Source organism: Athalia rosae, chromosome 4 (genome assembly GCF_917208135.1).
Source record: "Athalia rosae chromosome 4, iyAthRosa1.1, whole genome shotgun sequence".
Taxonomy (NCBI): Eukaryota; Metazoa; Arthropoda; class Insecta; order Hymenoptera; family Athaliidae; genus Athalia; species Athalia rosae.
Window position 1 is genome coordinate 5,381,723 of NC_064029.1, and position 18,343 is coordinate 5,400,065.

The following is an 18,343-nucleotide window of genomic DNA, read 5'->3' on the forward strand; positions in this document are numbered from 1 at the left end:
GATATTGTCCACGCTTGTCATAACTGGATCGTATAGTCGCGGGTTCCGTTTGTCGTCATTGCTTATATTTTTTTTGTTTTTTGTTTTTTTCTGATTTCCAGGCAACGAGATGAATTACAAGGGTAGTGGCAAGGTCCATTTCGGCGTGGACGATGTCTCGCTGTACGGTACCCCGAAAGAGGAACCTGGACCGGGATTACCCGGGCAGGAGGTCAAGCAGAGTTTTCTCAAGAACCAACTGCAGGCCCTCTTTCAACCGACCGACAACAAGCTGGCCATGAAATTGTTTGGTAGCAAAAAAGCTCTTATGAAAGAACGCATACGACAAAAGGCGGCGGGTCATTGGGTCATACATCCCTGTTCGAGCTTTCGGTGAGTGTTTGTTAATTCTGATTTCTTTCTTCTTCTTCTTCTTTTTTCCGTTTTCGTTTTTTCTTTTGAATTCCGAGGGGGTGAGTATGTGCGTTTTTTTCCTCCGTTTTCTTCCCCCGCACTTTTCCGTCGACGAGTCCTAACCGCGCCGCGAAGACTGAAATTTCCTTGCCGGGATAGCTCGAGTGTCACGAGAGCTGCTGCTGCTGCTGCTGCTGCTGCTGCTGCTCAGCCAAGAGTATCAAATTACCCACATTACCCAGTCACACGCCGCGAAACGCTACTCCGAAACCAGTAACGTCGTGCAATTGACGCTAATCGTCAAGTTTTCGCATTCAGATTCCCGCTAATTATCGCAAGACTGGTCCAAACTATCGCGCGACATTCTCGGCGCCGCGTACACTTCAACATTTTCTTGAGTATACTACATGCAAATGCAATTGAAGAAACATCAACGATGAAACTTTAATCGCAGCTTCGCTAATTCCCGTCCAACGTCTGCTGTGCTCGGAGAACGAATGAACTCGCAGCAGAAACAGAAAAACGGTGGTACGACTCGATCGAAAATGCTGATGAAAATTTCGTGTATTGATTTTTTAATTCTCTCTCTCCAATCTCCTTCGACATCTCGTGAAGGGAAATCTCGTTGCGCGAGATTGTTGCAGCTGGCGTTTCATTCCCTGCATCCTTTCGTTCTCACTTTAACGTTTTTCCCCCTCTTTTCTTTTGATCCTTCAATTTCCTACTCCCCATTTTCCCGCACGACGTGCAACCCGGCCCGCTCCACCAGTTACAATTGGTTATAATCCACGGGAAGAAATGAACCCGTTAAACGTAACTGCTGTGCATTTCTAGGAGGCATTCCGCAAGGTTTGCTCGCCGTTTTACCCATCGCTAATAGGTGTAGGCTCAATGGCGGAACGCAGATTTCGCGATTCTCTTTTACGTTCAATTACGCTACGGACGTCGACGATTGTAACGATTTATCATCGATTAAAAAAGCCGCTGCAAAAGTGAAAAAAAAAAAACAAGGCAGGAAAATCCTACCGACTCGTCTCGATGATCTGTCATTTATTTATTGATTTTTTTTCCTTTTCCTATTTTCTAAAACTTCAAATAGGTCTGACGTACATCACGATTCAATTAGAATCACATTTGCGACCTGATTATACACCGAAATTTCAATATACAGGTTAATACGTACAGACGGTGGAAAATGTCCTTCGCAATTATATTTCCTGTGGCGGGTATTACCCGGGTGTAATTAGCGCGTTTATAGTACAGAGAGATGAAGATTACCGACGGGGGAAGGTTTGATGACAGCGTAGATAGTTTTGAAAGTGTGATACTTCGTATCGTACGTCTGTATATTTGTGTCGTACGTAGAATACGTACCGATGTGATATACATATCGCGTACACACGTATATCCACGTGTATGATTGACGTTTATACTACGCTTAATGGTCACACTGAGGTTTACACATGCAACCCTGAATGCGATGTCGGGTTTAAAAAAAAAAATAAAAATAAAGATGAAAGGAAAAAATTATTATTCACAACTATGATCGAGACGCGACGTTAATGATATGGATAACATAAACTTGACCCGATGATCGGAAACCTGTATTTTAATCAGGTGAACGTACGCGATATAAAATCTCTGTATCCGTACGCAGACGGATGTAATTGTGCGTTGCTTAATTTTGCCTCGTTTCGAATATCATCTACCGCGGAAAAATATTATCGGGTCCATCCCGCGCGTCCTTTTTTGATAAGAATAGAAAAAAAAACAAGATAAACTGACAAGAGAAAGAGGAAGAATTCCGCGGGTAAGAGATAGCGTAACACGTTTATCGGAGGGAACACATTGCGTGAATAATTTGATCTTATCGTTTTTCTAATTGGCAGTTACTGCCGAGCATGTCAACGAATCGTTACGGGCGTGTATATTCACGTGTGTACACACACCCGTCGTGTGCGGCACACGTATGTAAAAATGATGATCGCGTGTCACAGAAATTATAATTTCTTCGTATACGTTACCTAGTTTGTAACTGCATAGCGCCTGACAGCGTGTCTAACCATGCGACAGATTTTTATGGAGCGGCGTGTAATCATCCAATAAAATTCACAGATTTACGACAGTCCTGTGTTATTCTTTGCCGGGTGGGAAATTTCGAGCTTTTATTCGAAATGGGCGGTCGTCACCGCGCACCTGAAAATACATCTTCCACCCCCTGAAATTTCCATTAGGATTTTTTTTCCTTCGCATTTTTCGTCAATCGACGCGATCGCGTGACTCGGATAAACGTAACGATATTCGGAAAATCTGTGCAACGTATTCGAATATCTCAATCGATGCGGCCGCTAATTAAAATCGTCAATCGTAATCAAGCGAACCGCGTAACAGGTGTTCTCTCATTCGCGGATATTTTCGGTAACGAATAAAATTCTCCTAGATGTAAAACGTCCAGCTCGTGATCCAGTAATTACGACCAATCGAATCGCCGTACAGTCGTTCGCGAAAATTTTCTGCGAAATTTTACGTTATATTCCACTTTCCGTACACAGATGATTCACAAGCGGCTGAAACGAAACGCTTTTATCGAACAGTGAATATATATATTACCTCCAGAGATCGTTTCGCGCGTTCGAATCGAGTTGTGAACTTATAATAAAACCGTGTAGCTGCCACATCGAGAGCATCATGGTAATCGCGTCGTCGCCGACACGTGTGTGTATACATAGGTTCGTACGGACCTATTCCTACCAGTCGCGGTATAAGAATGATCTCAGAATAATCATCCGATTAAACCGTAGGCTAGTGTGTCCACTGGACTTCGCATGTACGAAGCAAACGTTGGGACGCGGTGCGCTACGTAGTTTTGATATCGCACACATCCCATACCGACGTTAATACTCGGTCGCCTTACTTTATCTACTTACGTGTGTGGCAAGCTTTCGCGTGTAAGTAGGTATATCTCGCGGAACGTACGTACGTACATACATTCCAACCGGGTATATGCGTGCCGCGATACAAATACTAAAACGCGTTACGTGTCTCTTTACGATACACCAGAGGCACTAACGATATGACAGACAGTGTAGGACAATGCGGAATGGAAAAGTGTCGAGCTTGTTGAGTTAGAAGCGTTGATTGTTATTCGTTTATTGTACGTTACATACCCATATATCCGCAACCGCGATATGTACGCTGCATTCGAGTGCAGAATTACAATGACTCGTGTTTTTATACCGATTCCTTTTTTTCTTCCTTTTTTTTCTGTTTTTTTTTTCTCTCTCTCTCTCTGTCTTTGTTTTTAGATTTTCTTTACATCCCGTGAGAGCAACGCGAATCAATTATTGATGAGGTTTCCATGCATCGCGTGTGGTGTACGAATGCGTAATTGTACGTACATGAAAATATTCCCCGCGAGATACTTCGAGGAGTAATCGCTCTCCTCGAGAGGAAAGAAATGATTTAAAAAAGCCGCGGTTTGTTTCGCGGTATAAATTTATATCGCGAAAACAGATGAGAGAGAGATTTGATGAGCGATTTTCAAGACATTATGCGCCACGTTATCGAATCATTTCTTTAAATAGAATACGTCTCGACTTTTTCGATATCGCGGATGATTCTTACTTATATTAAAATTACTTGCAGTTAAAATTCGTGTAATTTTTGCGACGAGTGAAAAATTTTTGCGCCGCGGCTTCGTAACGAACCCGCATTTGCTGGTCGGTAGTAGTAGCCGCGGTATGCGGATACATCCACGCGAATCGTTGGCCTGCGAGCAGCAGCTGGAGAAATAGAAGGGAAAGCTGAAAGTAAATATAGGTGTAAACGGCGTAAGCGTGCGTAATTTAGAGGGCAAATACGGTGGTGCAATTCGGAGAGGCGAGGTGTTCAACGTAGTATGACGTGACATTGCGATTTGTCGCACGTTGTATAGCCGCTGAACTTGATAAATAAGATTATGGAATCCGTGTATCTAATTGATGAAACAAATAAGGATAATCAGAAGCCGTTTGTACCTATTTAACCGTCGTACAAAACACGATCGGTCAACGGAGACGATGGTGACGGTGACGTTACGCGGTATTGTCTTAATTGATCAATATGGGAACAACGCATCTAGTTAATTCACGTATAACGCAAACAATACACGAATAATGGACGTGTGTAGTTTTTACACGTACACGTGTATTGGTATTACAATTAATTGTGACGTAAGAAAATTCTCGGCTTACGTGTGTGTAGTACGTGTGTATCATCGTCATCGTCATCATCATCGTCGTCGTCGTCTACTCTTGGACTCCCGCACCAAGTTTTCGTCGCATACGTATACGGCATATTTATTTGGTCGATATGCCTCACGCGCGACGAGGACCGAGGAAGAAAAAAGCGAATGAATGAACGAAACGGAGAATGGAAGACGAGGAGGATGGAATTATTCGAGCGCTCATGTGATATCCATGTATTGGACGGCTGAATCCCACAATTTGAAATTAGAGAGATCCTGTCATTGGGATGTGTCCCGTCCTCGGTCATTACGCGTAGTTTACGAATTTAAGCAATAGTTTCCTACCGCGTTGCGAATCACCTTCTTCGTCTTCTTGGTCTTCTCGTTTTATTGCATAACTCGGTGATTCTAAAACCGCTGATACATCATCGCCGCAAATAATGGAATTTCATCTTTTCGAAAATCAGTGTAAAATCAAATAACCAAATATCAACGATCACTTACACTCCTTGTCGTCATTCTGGAATCTACATCGATCTTTTTACTCGAACAAAATGAAGAAATAACATCAAATTGAACATTTTTTTAGTCGGTATACATCGTTACCGCGAGCGCGTGCATTACGATTCTAAAGAGAATGGACTTAGAAGAAGAAAAAAGAAGAAGGAAAAGGAAAAAAACTTCTTGGATCTCGATAGAAAGAGCGTGGAGAAATTTTTTTTCGATTCCTTTTTTTTTCATCGACCGATTCAAAACGTGAGGTGATTAAAGATATTCGCTCCGTCGCTTTTACCTCGCGTCTTAATTTATGTATACCCGTCGCAAAATACGACCGTGACCAAAAAATGAACAAAAGACGTATTACGTTCACAACACCTAGATACGCCAATTATACCTTAGACGAAAGCGTGGAGAGAAACGTCACATGCGACACGTTCGTCGAATTTTTCCGTTTTTCGTATCGGCCGGAATTCCTTTCGATAAAAGCAACCGCATTTATCGCGAATAGAAGCGCGACATCCTGACTAATCGCAGTGACAAAATTGATGCTTCCTTGCGCTCGACCTCCGAATAAAAACGTCTCTTCGGACGTGTCCGGTTTATCATTTTCAAAGATACACAGTTCCCGCAGTTCGCATCCGTAATACGTATAATAATTCAATTAATTCGCTATTTGTCATTCCGCGGAGATGATTGCAGGACTGAATCGAGTTAACAGACGTATATAATTTCACGTTACTTCGCGCTCGTCATTTTTCAAAGAATTTTTTCTTTTTCTTTTTCTCATCTCGTCCTCGTTAAAAATTATCCAGAATATCCTCTCATTATCATTTCATCGCGGTCGAATCAGACGATTGGATTCACGCGTGTTACACATGCTGAGGTGATCACGACTTTTTCGGTCATGGTCGGTGAATTTTTTTCATCTCCGTACTTTTGCGTAGGTTCCTTGTGATATCCAAACCGTGAATACGAATCCTCATACATACACGAACACAGGTGGGTACAGGGAGAAGCTGAAAACAATGAAATTGGTCGAATATCATCGTCTTCTCCCGGGGGATCGGCATTTCCCTTACAATGAACTAAATTAGTCCACCTGACCCGCTGACCTTTGATTCCCAGTAGCGAACAGATCTGCCGCGATCCCGTGGAGCACCGCTGTTCGTATGTACGCGTATACGCACGTATAAAAGCTCCGTCCGAAGCTCGGGGACGAAAACAGAAACGGAATAATTTTTCAAGGGTGAAGAAAAAAAGATCGAGAGAGGAATCGCGCGCGGATGATATTAGTCGAGAGTGACGTTGACTTTTCGCAACTCGGGTCTCCGCAAACGCGTGTACAGAGAGAGCACTTACGGTATCGCCGCGTCGTCTTCGGAACGGTTCTACCCTTCCCGTTCCCTACACCTGTACGCGTACGTTCCTCGAGCAATTTAGATTGCGGTGCAACGCGCGTTCAGCCGAAGTAATTCCGCTTATAGATTACGGGTCGTATACCTATATCACGTTATTCCCACAGTACCTGACGTCTAACAATGAACTTTACACGCACACGTGTATACCGCGTACCACCACTTACCTACACGTAAGCGACGAATAATTTATCACACACGTACCTATACACGCGCGTCGGTACGTCTCTCGGCTGCGTACGATCTGAACGTACGTACATACGTATTGTAGTGCACCATGTAAAATCTGTAGTACATTATATCGCATTTGATGATACGAAGGAAGTGCTTTACCGGCATAATTTTATTGTCCCGACCTTGCCGCCTGCAACTCTTGCTGATACAATCGATTGTGACATAACTATTATATGCACAACGCGTCGGACATTCCCCAACCCGTAATGTTATCATTCCCCAATGAGTTTTCAACGTTAATTTTTGCAACGGGATATTTGTGCTTTATTTGTTATTTATTCTCGCTGAAAAATTTCCAACAACGACACTCTACGACGCTCGTCATCGAATCGATTCATCAGCAATTTTGCTCTTCTTTTTGTTCGCCGTTCAAATCGTATGTGAAGAATTACGAGACACACGTCGTGGTCGATGAAAAGCAAAAAGAGCAAAAAAAAAATGGTTTTCAAGCGTTTCGATTCATATCGCGCGGCACCCGAGCACGGAGGAATACCCATACCTCGCACATACATATAGTACGATAACCTCGGGCAATATTGGGCCACGGTCATTCCAGTTTTTAATCGCGAGAGAAGTGCAGCCGTCGTGTGTACGCACGTGTGGTAAAAAGTAGGAAGTGACGAGTCGAAGGTATCGAATAATAAATAATCGGAAACAGGATCGTAACTCGTATTCTCGCAGCTGTCGTACCTCGTAATTACACAAATTTTACGCCTCGGGGGTCGAGCCGATCGCTCGACGAGAGAAAAAGAAAAAAAACTATCGATCTCGAACACCGAAAGTCTTCTCACGCGTCCGATTTATTGAATCGGCGATACATTTCACGTACACGCGTAGATAACTTTCAATGCCAAATACACTTTCCGACGTACACACGTACGTAGGAATACGATCTTCACTGCCCCGGTGAACCCCGAAGTTTCTATACATCCGTATATCGGGAAATTTGGTGACTCAGTTTAGTAAGTCTGAAACCTGCGACTGTCGAGCGCCTAGGTTTTATCGTACGTATATATCTCGGTGAAAAATTGCATCGGGCAGGTACGTGTATATACGCGCTCTGAAATCGTTTCGTTGTATTCAACGGTTTAAATTCCACGGCCAAATGAATTTCAAAGCTTCAATTTATTCCACATACCTACCATAGGTGAACACCGTACGTATGTACGTGTACGATACGTGCACACCACGCGGAATACTCGAACGTTTTATTCCGAACGAGACGTACGTTTAAATTTTTGAATAAAATACACTATAGGTATTTATTATACACCTATAGATTGGTCGAAATCTAGCTGCGGACCCGGTGCAACTTTTGACCGGAACAAAATGAAAGGTGCGAAAGCTGGAAAAAAAAAAAGTCAAATTTTTTTTTTTTTCATACCATCGATAATAATTAACGCATCGCCAAATTTACTCGATACGAGAATTGGATCGCGAGGAGATGACGAGAGAATAGTAACGGGAACCAGGAAACGCTCCGGTCGTTTAGGACGAGCTGTGGCCGTGGAGGTGAGAAAAAAAAAAAAAAAAACATTTCTGTACGAGGGGAAAATTGGCTTGTTTAACTAGAAAAATGCAGACACTACGTCCCCCGACGATATAACGCGTAGGCGTGTGTCGAGGTCGTAACATAGTAGCATGAGGCATTAGAAACGGTGCGGCAGAGATGAAATAATTAATTAAATGATCTTAATCGCGCCTCCGCGAGATTCATCTTTGTTAGCGCCCCGACGCCTCGGTACTTAATTACCGACTCCCTGCGCCGCTCGAGTGGGAAAGATGAAACACGAATTAAAAAAATAAATAAGAAATAAAAAGAACAATGAATTGGAGAGAGAAAAAATAAAACGGTTACAAAAAAAATGAATTGAAACAATCGTAGCGCAACACCGTGTACATGAGATGACATAAAAAGTGACACCGCATCCACGCTGCTGCAGGCTGGTTGTGTACCGCATTGTGCGACCAGACTAAAATGTGATTATTAATTCAAACCATTTTCATTCACGTACGTGTACCCATCCAATTCGCAGATACAAAGGTGGGTTTTTGAAGTTAGCCGGGGACGTACGAGATTCGCGGTATCAGCGTTAAAAATTGCCCGCAGTTGAGGAGAAATTTCCACAAAAAAAGCACTTATCACGGTGCACCAGTCTACCGGGTGAAGTTGCGGATTTGTTGGAAGAATTTTCATTCCCAGTTTTAACGTGGTTGGTTTTTTTTTTCCTTTTTTTTTTCTTCGCTCGCAATCGTCGTTGCGATGTGCTACAATTACCGCGAAACACCGCACGTGTAATTGTTTGATTATAATTTTTATTATTTACAACCGCAATTGATTAGCTTCCTCAGTCACCGGGCGTTCGTAACCTGAGTTATATCTGTGTATGTGTATATATCGAGTGGTTTGACGGGTTGCGAGATGGAAATCTTTTTGAAAATTAATAGTGCAATTGATTAATAACTTAACTATTATGCATTCCATTCGCGCAGGTTGATTGTTAGTCAATATTTCATGAAGCTGTCGCTGCAATCCTGCCCATATTTCATACCGTTCAAGATCATTGCTTTTACGTTGCATAATAGATGTTGGAAAATTAAAATTAGAAAAAAAAAGAACGAACAACAACGAATGCATCGGCTGTGCGACGAGACTTTTATGCAAGCTCATACCTATATTGTAATCAGGTAGTTTTGTCCTCTGATATTCGAGATGGCACTTGTTACGTACATCTGCTATTTACTATCTATCTCACGGCGCTGATGCATTTTTCACTGAATTTATTCCGATGTAATATAGAGCCCGTATATTCCGTGTACACCTGGATTTGATAAGAAAAATGAAATGAAATTGAAAAAAAATTCAAAGATTGCTTCGGAGAAAAAAAAGGAATGATAATTCTTCTCGTCTGGGATGAAAGAAAATTTTCCCTCCCCCAATCGCGTCTGAAGTACGTGAAAAATATGAGGAGAAAAAAAAAAAAGTACAAAACTCGAAGAGGGATATTTTCGTACCTATGAACGATGGAGTGAGGAGAGGATCCAACTTTAATCCAACACTCCGTGGAATTAACGACTATATGATTATGTCAGCATCCTCTGTGCGGACAATGGACAACCCCGCGGTATTGTCTGTGGACTGCTGTCCGTTGCCTCGTTCCTCATTTCTGATCGTTCACGTACGTACGTTATACATAGTTTTCTACGTAACGTGCGTGTGCTCGTTATCATTACATGCGCAATGAATGAACGAACGAACGAATGAATGAATGGACACGTTGCAACGGTTGCCTGCGAGCGATGCAATTTTTAAATTATTATTTTTTTTTTTTTATCGCGCGAACGTGAACAACCGTAATTGCGATGCTCCGGGCAAAATGTTCGTACGGAAAGTGCGAAGACTCGAAGATCCGAAAGAGTGATTTCATCGTCCATTTTCGCCCCGCAAACGGCCGGACAAAACATTGTTTTGTGTAACAAAGTATCCCACGGGAGATCGTAGCGATCCCATTACGGCTTTATCCTCGCGGAAATCCCTCCTCACCCTTATTTTCATCCACTTCTTTTTCTTTCTCCCTCAACTTCATTTTGTCCCTGGGAATACAACGTCCCCGTAACGCATGCTTCTTTGCTATCGGCATTGCGCAGGCTAGGTTTTCACGAGTTTTTGTCGGAGAAGCTAGTCATGATAGACGTATAAATTTCGACGTTTTCTAGTTATTAAGTTATTGAGAAAATTTGCTCGTGCCATGAGAATTGAGATTTTTAAATACTTTACGACAGCAGACGAGACACGCGACACCTGCGTGACCGACTAAAATACTACACAAATTTGCACAGCGCGAGTTCATCGTATCCGATTACTTCGTAACCATAGCCGCACGGTTTCTGATTCACCCCTTCCAGGGTTTCTCGTTTATTCGACATTTTTTTTCCCCTGTTTTTTAAATCTTTGCAGTCTGCATAACGTCTACGATATTGACATAACTTTTCACCTCTTTACCCGCGTACTCCCTCTATATAAATGAAAGAATCTTGTACCAAAAACTAATGCAAGGGAGGAGATTTTTTTGACCAAGAGAACAATTTTATTGCTGGAAGTACCCCACTTGATTAATTATTTATTCAGAAAACGAGTGGGCTACCTCAAAATATCGAGTAAAAAATTATTTCCACCTAATGATCACTCGATCGATTGCATCAGTAGATAGTTTTGGCTTTCAGATTTGGATTCCTGAGCTGATTATACGTGAGATTACTCTTGAAGAAGCCAAAAAAAATTCGATTTTTGAGCGACAGATAAATCATTTTTTCGATTGGGTCTAATATGCTTTTCTGACGTATTTTGATCTCAGGAATCCAAATCTGGAAGAAAAATTCATCTATCTTCAAAATTGACCGAGTTATCGCCAATTTTCAGCTTTTTGGGGTCAAAAATAGAAAATTGATTTTTTAATCTTTATTAATGTAATTTGAGCTCAGGAATCCGAATCCGGAAGAAAAATTGATCTATCTTCAGAAATGACCAAGTTATCACCGAATTATCGCATTTTTTGGCATAAATTTAAGGATATCTCGAAGGGAAAAAATCGTAGCTCAATTTGGCTTTTAGATTCGTGTTCCTGAGGTCAAAATACATCAGAAAAGGGTCATACGATCAATTTTAAAAAATAAAAATTTTTGGCCAAAATTTGAGATTTTTCCAAGGGGTACCCCTTACGATTTTTTCAAATTTTGACCAAAAATTTTCATTTTTAAAAATTGATCGTATGGCACTTTTCTTATGTATTTTGACCTCAGGAACACGAATCCGAAAGCCAAATTGAGCTACGATTTTTTCCCTTCGAGATATCCTCAAATTTATGCCAAAAAATGCGAAAAAATGGGAATAACTCGGTCATTTTTGCAGTTAGATCAATTTTTCTTGCGGATTCAGATTCCTGAGCTCAAATTACATCGAGATAGATTAAAAAATCAATTTTTTATTTTTGACCCCAAAAAGCTGAAAATTGACGATAACTCGGTCAATTTTAGAGATAGGTCAATTTTTATTTCAGATTCGGATTCCTGAGAGCAAAATACATAAGAAAAGCATATTAAACCCAATAAAACAAATGTTTCATTTTTTGCCCAATAATCGCTTTTTTTTTTGGTTTTTCAAGAGTAATCTCACGTATAATCAGCTCCGCTCTTTACCCGCGTATATTAATTCATAAAGAATTTTTCATACTATCTTTCTGCAGCTAGGGATACCTAATTTGTTCTTCTCGGGTATGTACACCTGCCCACATTAATCTCAATTCTCCCGCAGTGATTTATGTCCCTCCACACCTCTCCGACTTAGCCTTTGGTCCGAACCCTCCGTAGAATTCTTCGTGCGTAATATTCTCATAATTATTATTATCAGGTCCATTCCGCAGAATCTACCGGGATCGGGTCAGTTTGAAAAAATTAATCTTGACCTCTCCGCGGTTTGGTTTGCGAACGCTTTAACTTATGTACTTGTAATACTGTATCTGCGTACGTACATAAGTACATAATTTAGTACACGCGGAACCGCGACCACTCGCTCTTGGGATTTACCAAAAATACGTGTACATGTTTGTTGTACATAGGTACGTACGTACGAATCGTTGGACTTTGAGAACCAGAACGGATCATTCGTTGAAAGGGGACTTGAGTCAACAATATAAAGGAGGAAAAAAAGAATGCATGAAATATCTTTTTATTTCGCTTGTACGTGCGATGTATATATAATATATAACAGCGGAATGTGTTCCCAAATAATTCATTCCCGTAGGACCGTTTTTGAATCTTATTTTCAGAAGAATTAAATAACGATTCAATGAGGCAACGTCTCGCTGTAGCCACGTTGAATAAAAATATTTTCTCCCAGTTTTTGGCACAAGTAGAAGAGAAAGAGAAAAAATGGGAAAATTTCAACAACCGTTTCGGAATCTGTTGATGTAATGTAACTAAAATTAAGGGTGCGGAAACGGTTAGCTGTACGTATATATATATACATACGTATATTGTATGTATAGGAGAACAAAGAATCTCCTTCTTATATTTCCACTTTCTTAATCCGCATGGACCACCTCAAGAGAGTTTCTAAATGGAAACGACTGTGGAGGTTTTCCCAAGTGGATTACAAAGTTGAGGGTGAAAAGAGAACGGAAAAAACCTTACGGAAGAAAAATTTGAAAACAAATATACGTACAGGGCACACTCTCCGTTGTCAGGTCTAACTTCTCTCCGATACAAGGGGTGCGGAAATTGATCGTGCATATGCGATAAGCGTCAAAAACGGAAACACCGACTATTTATTGAAGAAAAAATGTACTTGGGTATTTTTCCATACAGTTGGAATAATTTTTCCATCAGCCTCGAGCTGATAACCAGCGTGGATACGTGGACATAAACGGAGACAATTCGTGTCACCTAAATAAATAGAAGCTGCATCAATTATTCTCTGAAATAACTCGTCCTCGCTGTATATATAGCGAAAGAAAAATTACCGGGATGAAAGAGAGGAAAGAGAGGAGAAAAAAAAAAAAAGGAAAAAAACCTCCTCCGCCGTATATAACGTAGGTACTCAAGAAAGACGGATTTCTCAACCCCCTGCGGGTTTTACTTTAGGAGAAACATATAGGAGAAGATTACCCAAATTGAAAAAGGGGAGACAGTATGGTATTCCGATGCAAATACACGAGGAACTACCCGCATGTATTTCTCGTTCGCTGTTTTTTTTTTTTTTTTTTAAATAATTTTTCTGATTCATTTATTTATTTATTTATTTCGTTAAGTTAGATTCGTTGCGCGGCGGATTGTAATATTGTTTCATAACTCGCGGTGCAGTCGTCGAGTCGCCCTGGTAGTAATCAAGTTGTTTAGTGAAAGAGTCCGTGTGCATGTGGAGTCGGCATCTGCACGGCGGTGTTAATAAGTGCGCCCGTATGTTCTCGTTAGACGTTGACAATCACGACGCATGTTCCTAATCGAATGTTGAGCCAATGATGATCGTTCGTTTAAAAAGTAAAAAAAAAAAAAAAAAAAAAAAAAAAAGGAGAGAAAAACCGCACCGCGGGGTCTACGCACTCTGCATGGGACCAATAATATTAAGGTCATGAACCTTGCGCCGTTGAATTATATGAAACCCCGCGCCCGTGTGCTACGTACAGCTGTAAAAAATATATGCGACGATTGTTCTGCTTTTTTTCTTTTCAAAGATCAAAAAATTTAAGTCGCGTTTGATCGGAATAAAAATTTTCAGTTTTGTACATTCTTTATAGAAAAATTGATAATTGAAATGCATTATTCCGATCGCGTTTCTCGTGTGTGTGGTCGTGTTTTATACACACGTATCTATCGTACGTTACGTTTGTGTGGGATAACGCGTCAATGAAGATACGAGATCCGTGCACGCGATGACTTAGCTTAAACTTATGTCGCCCGTGTCGCGTGTCTACGGAGTGAAATTCAGTTGCCTCTGATTTCGCAGCACCTTAGGGCGAGACTATACGTGTACAAGGGTTGGCAGTCTCGAAATGAATTGCTATCGCAGCTGCAGCTCATCCTAAATTCAACAAACTCCTTGTATTCGGTGTACGAAATTACCGAGCGCACCGGATCGCGCGCGAATTAAATATAATCCCGCTTACGCGGACTCGCCGATTCGCCGCCTTCCGACCTTCCGACTCATATTCGATTGTATACCGAGAAAAATTCTTTTGCGTACCGCAACTCCGCGGAGAGTTCATTTTTGAATTTCGTTCTCGCTCTTTTTCGAGCACCTCTTTGCGTTGAAGTTACCAAACTCTGAACTGCATAGCGTATGAGCTGTTCGCTGTTCTCAGTGAAGCGAATAAAAAACTGGAAAAAGAAACGAGAGAATTTAGTTTTTCTTCTCAAATCGCGCACACGCAGCAGCCTATCCTGGGCATGACGTTAATTATTCAACGTGGAGGAAAAAGTGAAACGCGACACCCTGTAGGTTACGTAAGTAGCGTATGTAGTATAAATGGAAGTCGGCTATACGGTGTATCTATATATTCGCAGGTTGAAGACAACACGAGGGGTTGTAGAATTCAGTCGGCGTTTATTAGGTTCAAAAGTGGGCCAATGCTGTCGGGGCATTTCGATTTAAAAGCGGACAACCCTGCGCCCCGGTGAACTTTCTCGTTTTCTTTTTTCTTTTTTTTTTTTTTTTCTCTTTCAGAAAATTCATCTGCATTTGTTCACGTGGATTTTACTTTTTTCCCCTCTTTCTCTTTATTTTGCGAGTTCTCTTTGATAGTTGGATTCATAGAGTCTATCTTCTCTTGTTCTACTTGCCATACTGGTGATGCACTGATGAGATTAAAGAATTTTATAGCTTTATGCTCCAATTCGCTCTATTAAATACTCGCCGCCCGCGACCGACGGTCAAGATGACGTCACAATCTCTTGACCTAACACGGTGTATATCATTAATGAAAAAATAAACTCAAATAAAATAATAGAGATATTTTATGACGACGATGGAAAGGACATTTTTTTCCTGCTAGACTCACGTGCGTTTCTTTTTTTTTATAATACTAAAAATTTGAAAAATTGACGCCACCGAGGTGATAGAGAAACCCACGAGTATAATGATCATGCATCACAAATATGATGCATGATTTTTTTTTTCTCTCTCATTCGCATCAGACATATCCAAATCGGGTGATTGTTTGTTCTTGAAATACCTAATCGGCGAGTTATTGAGCCGGGTGACGTATCGTCGTGCAGTTTTATAATTGCAAAGTGCAGAGTGTTTTCAATGCTTGTTTCGTTCGTTAACATGACTGTGAATAATCGTACGAGATATGCATATTCGCTCACGTGTTCGTCTGCGTATTTCAGTTGGTTTTTTGTTTGTTTTTTTTTCTTCATTCCTTTAGATTTCTCCGATGAAATTGCAGCCGCGTACCTATGCATGGAAGTTGTGTCGGTTTTCTGCAGTTCTCCAGATTGTTCTTGTTCTTAATGTTGTTGTTGTTGTTTTTACTCGCTGCGGTAGACCGGATTACCATATATATTCGAAAAGCAGCTCGCGCCGCAGAGAAACTTGCAGGTAATTCCTGTACGGCGCATTTGCCATGAGGCTAAAAATGATAAAAATCGATACTGCATGTGTGCGGCAACGGCGATTACATTTCATCTTTAAATCCTCTCGAGCAACGCGTTGCTTTTTTTTTTCGAACGGTAATAAATGAAAATATAAAAAACCCCGTAGATTCTCGTAGGTGTCCACCTGCAATAAAGAGATTTAAGCCCCCTATAAATATTCTACAGCTTAGATTTTTCGAAATTTTTACACCTTTTTTTTCCTCCGATTTCTCATCACGACCGTATTTCAATACTGACCCTTCGCAACGCTAGCGAACGGCTGCATTCGAAGGCACGTTTCGTTCTCACCTTTATAATCTACACCGAAAGGCGCGGTTAATTCCTTCCGGGAGAACGACGCGTACGAATTATACCTTGACTTACTTTTACATCTAGAAGTCAACTTTATATACGCTGCGGAGGAGGCCTTGTTCCATTATATCTTACGTTAAATAATGATGCAAAAAAATTTATGTAACCTTCAAATTAGCCGCTATGATCGAATCGATTATTTTATTCATTCATTTCTTTTTTTTTTTTTTCTGTTCATGCCTTGTACGGGTGATCCATTTCGTATGTGTGTTGCAAATTATTTGATGATCGCCACTTTTCGACCATCGCGAAAGTTTCCTCGCGTTTCTGTGACGTGCATATCCATTCTATTTTACGTCAATTTGTGCAGATTTGCAAGGATGGAAACTGGAATTTTACCAAAAATTTCGAAATCACGTAGAATTCACATTCGCATAAGTCATTCGTGTTTTTCCCGACAAACTTTCGGGCGGATTTCATACCGAAAACTTTGAAGAGTGAACGCAGGAAATTTCGTGTGATACGAAAATACATACGTATATCAGCGGAGGGATTAATTAGCGCTTACAACAAACATCGTATCTGATTTTACTTTTTATGTTTTTTCTTCTTGAATTTTGTTTCCAGATTTTACTGGGACCTGTGTATGCTCCTGCTGCTTGTCGCGAACTTGATCATTCTACCGGTCGCAATTAGTTTTTTCAACGATGACTTGAGCACCAGGTGGATAGCCTTCAACTGCCTTTCAGATACGATATTCCTCATAGATATTGTCGTCAATTTCCGGACGGGTGAGTTTTTCACTGTTTTAATGCAGGTCCAGCCGTAACCGTATTTTCCGTGCACGTAATCTAAAAATTCAGGGGAAAACCGACTAATGCTGCACGATTGCGGAAATGTTCCGCTTTTAGTTGACTTTGTTGAAATGTAGCCAAAAACTTCTTTGAAACCTCTTTTGGAAATTTCATCGTTTTATCTTTTCGCTCCAATAATTAATACAGTGGCTATTAAACGGACGACCGGTTTGCGGATATGAGAGAAAGAAAAAAAAAAAAAAAAAAAACAATCTCTTCTTTGAAATGAGGAGAAAATTTTTTACGATGGTGTAAAATGTGGAAGGTGCTGACTGGTCCGATTACAAGATAAACTGGAAGGGAGTAAAAAAGTTTCTTATCTAATGGAATTTGGATACCTTTATTTCATTACAGGTATTATGCAACAGGATAATGCCGAACAGGTCATCTTGGACCCGAAACTCATCGCTAAGCACTACCTCAGAACGTGGTTCTTCCTGGACCTAATCTCCTCCATACCTCTCGATTATATTTTCCTAATTTTCAATCAAGTAAGTAAGCCAAATTTTGATTATCCTCATTTATGTTTGCTCCAAATCTGTTCCGAAATCGTCGATACATTTTAAGAGAAAAGCATGGAACGAAAACGAGTATCGCGTCCAATAAGATTCCAGAAACTCGAGAGTTGTTTGCGGAATGTAATTCAGGATATTTTAGACCGCGAATCGACTCTCCAGATCCATTCGCGTCATCCAGGAAAAAAAATTCTGGTTACCAAAGAAAAGTTATTTTTATTTCGCCTTTGGTCCCCTGGTCTCGCATTCCCTATGCATAGGCTGCGGCCTCCTTCGTATCCCTAAGCGAATATCGATGCTTTGGACAAACCGCCGCGATGCTACCTTACATTTGTATTGTACTTCATTATATTGTTGATTTGGATTCATTTATAGTCGGTTGTATCGAAATTATTCTCATTCATAAATGTCTCAAGAAACTGCCCCATTGCAATCTCTGAATTGTATTGATCTATATCTCTTGATTGTCGACGCACTTGTTGTACAGTTATTATTTATCCAGATATAAATAAATATTCTCTGTTTTAATAAAAATCCAACGCGTCCAAGATCATCAAATTTCGATCATCCGCTCCCGAGAAACAACATAAAACGTCGAATCTTACGCTGTGAGCCCGCCATGCTCGGGTGTCGGTAAGTTGCGCCACGCTCGGGCGTAAACGAATTAGTTTTTACTTGTGCCATAGCGCAGCGCATAATTCGCTGAGCTCTCTCGCTACCGAAATTATTCCATTAAAATACAACACCATGTGAATTGTTAAAACA

General features: G+C 40.8%; 1 protein-coding gene across 8 annotated transcripts in view; it reads left to right on the plus strand.

Annotated features, from left to right (window-relative positions):
• Positions 1-18,343, plus strand: part of LOC105686343 (potassium/sodium hyperpolarization-activated cyclic nucleotide-gated channel 2) — a 113,809-nt gene that overhangs the window by 66,829 nt on the left and 28,637 nt on the right. For all 8 annotated transcript variants that reach the window (XM_048654421.1, XM_012401046.3, XM_048654422.1 and 5 more), the window contains 3 exons: positions 102-372; positions 16,837-17,000; positions 17,418-17,554. In XM_048654421.1, the coding sequence (XP_048510378.1) occupies positions 102-372; positions 16,837-17,000; positions 17,418-17,554 (572 nt within the window). The remainder of the gene's footprint in view (positions 1-101; positions 373-16,836; positions 17,001-17,417; positions 17,555-18,343) is intronic.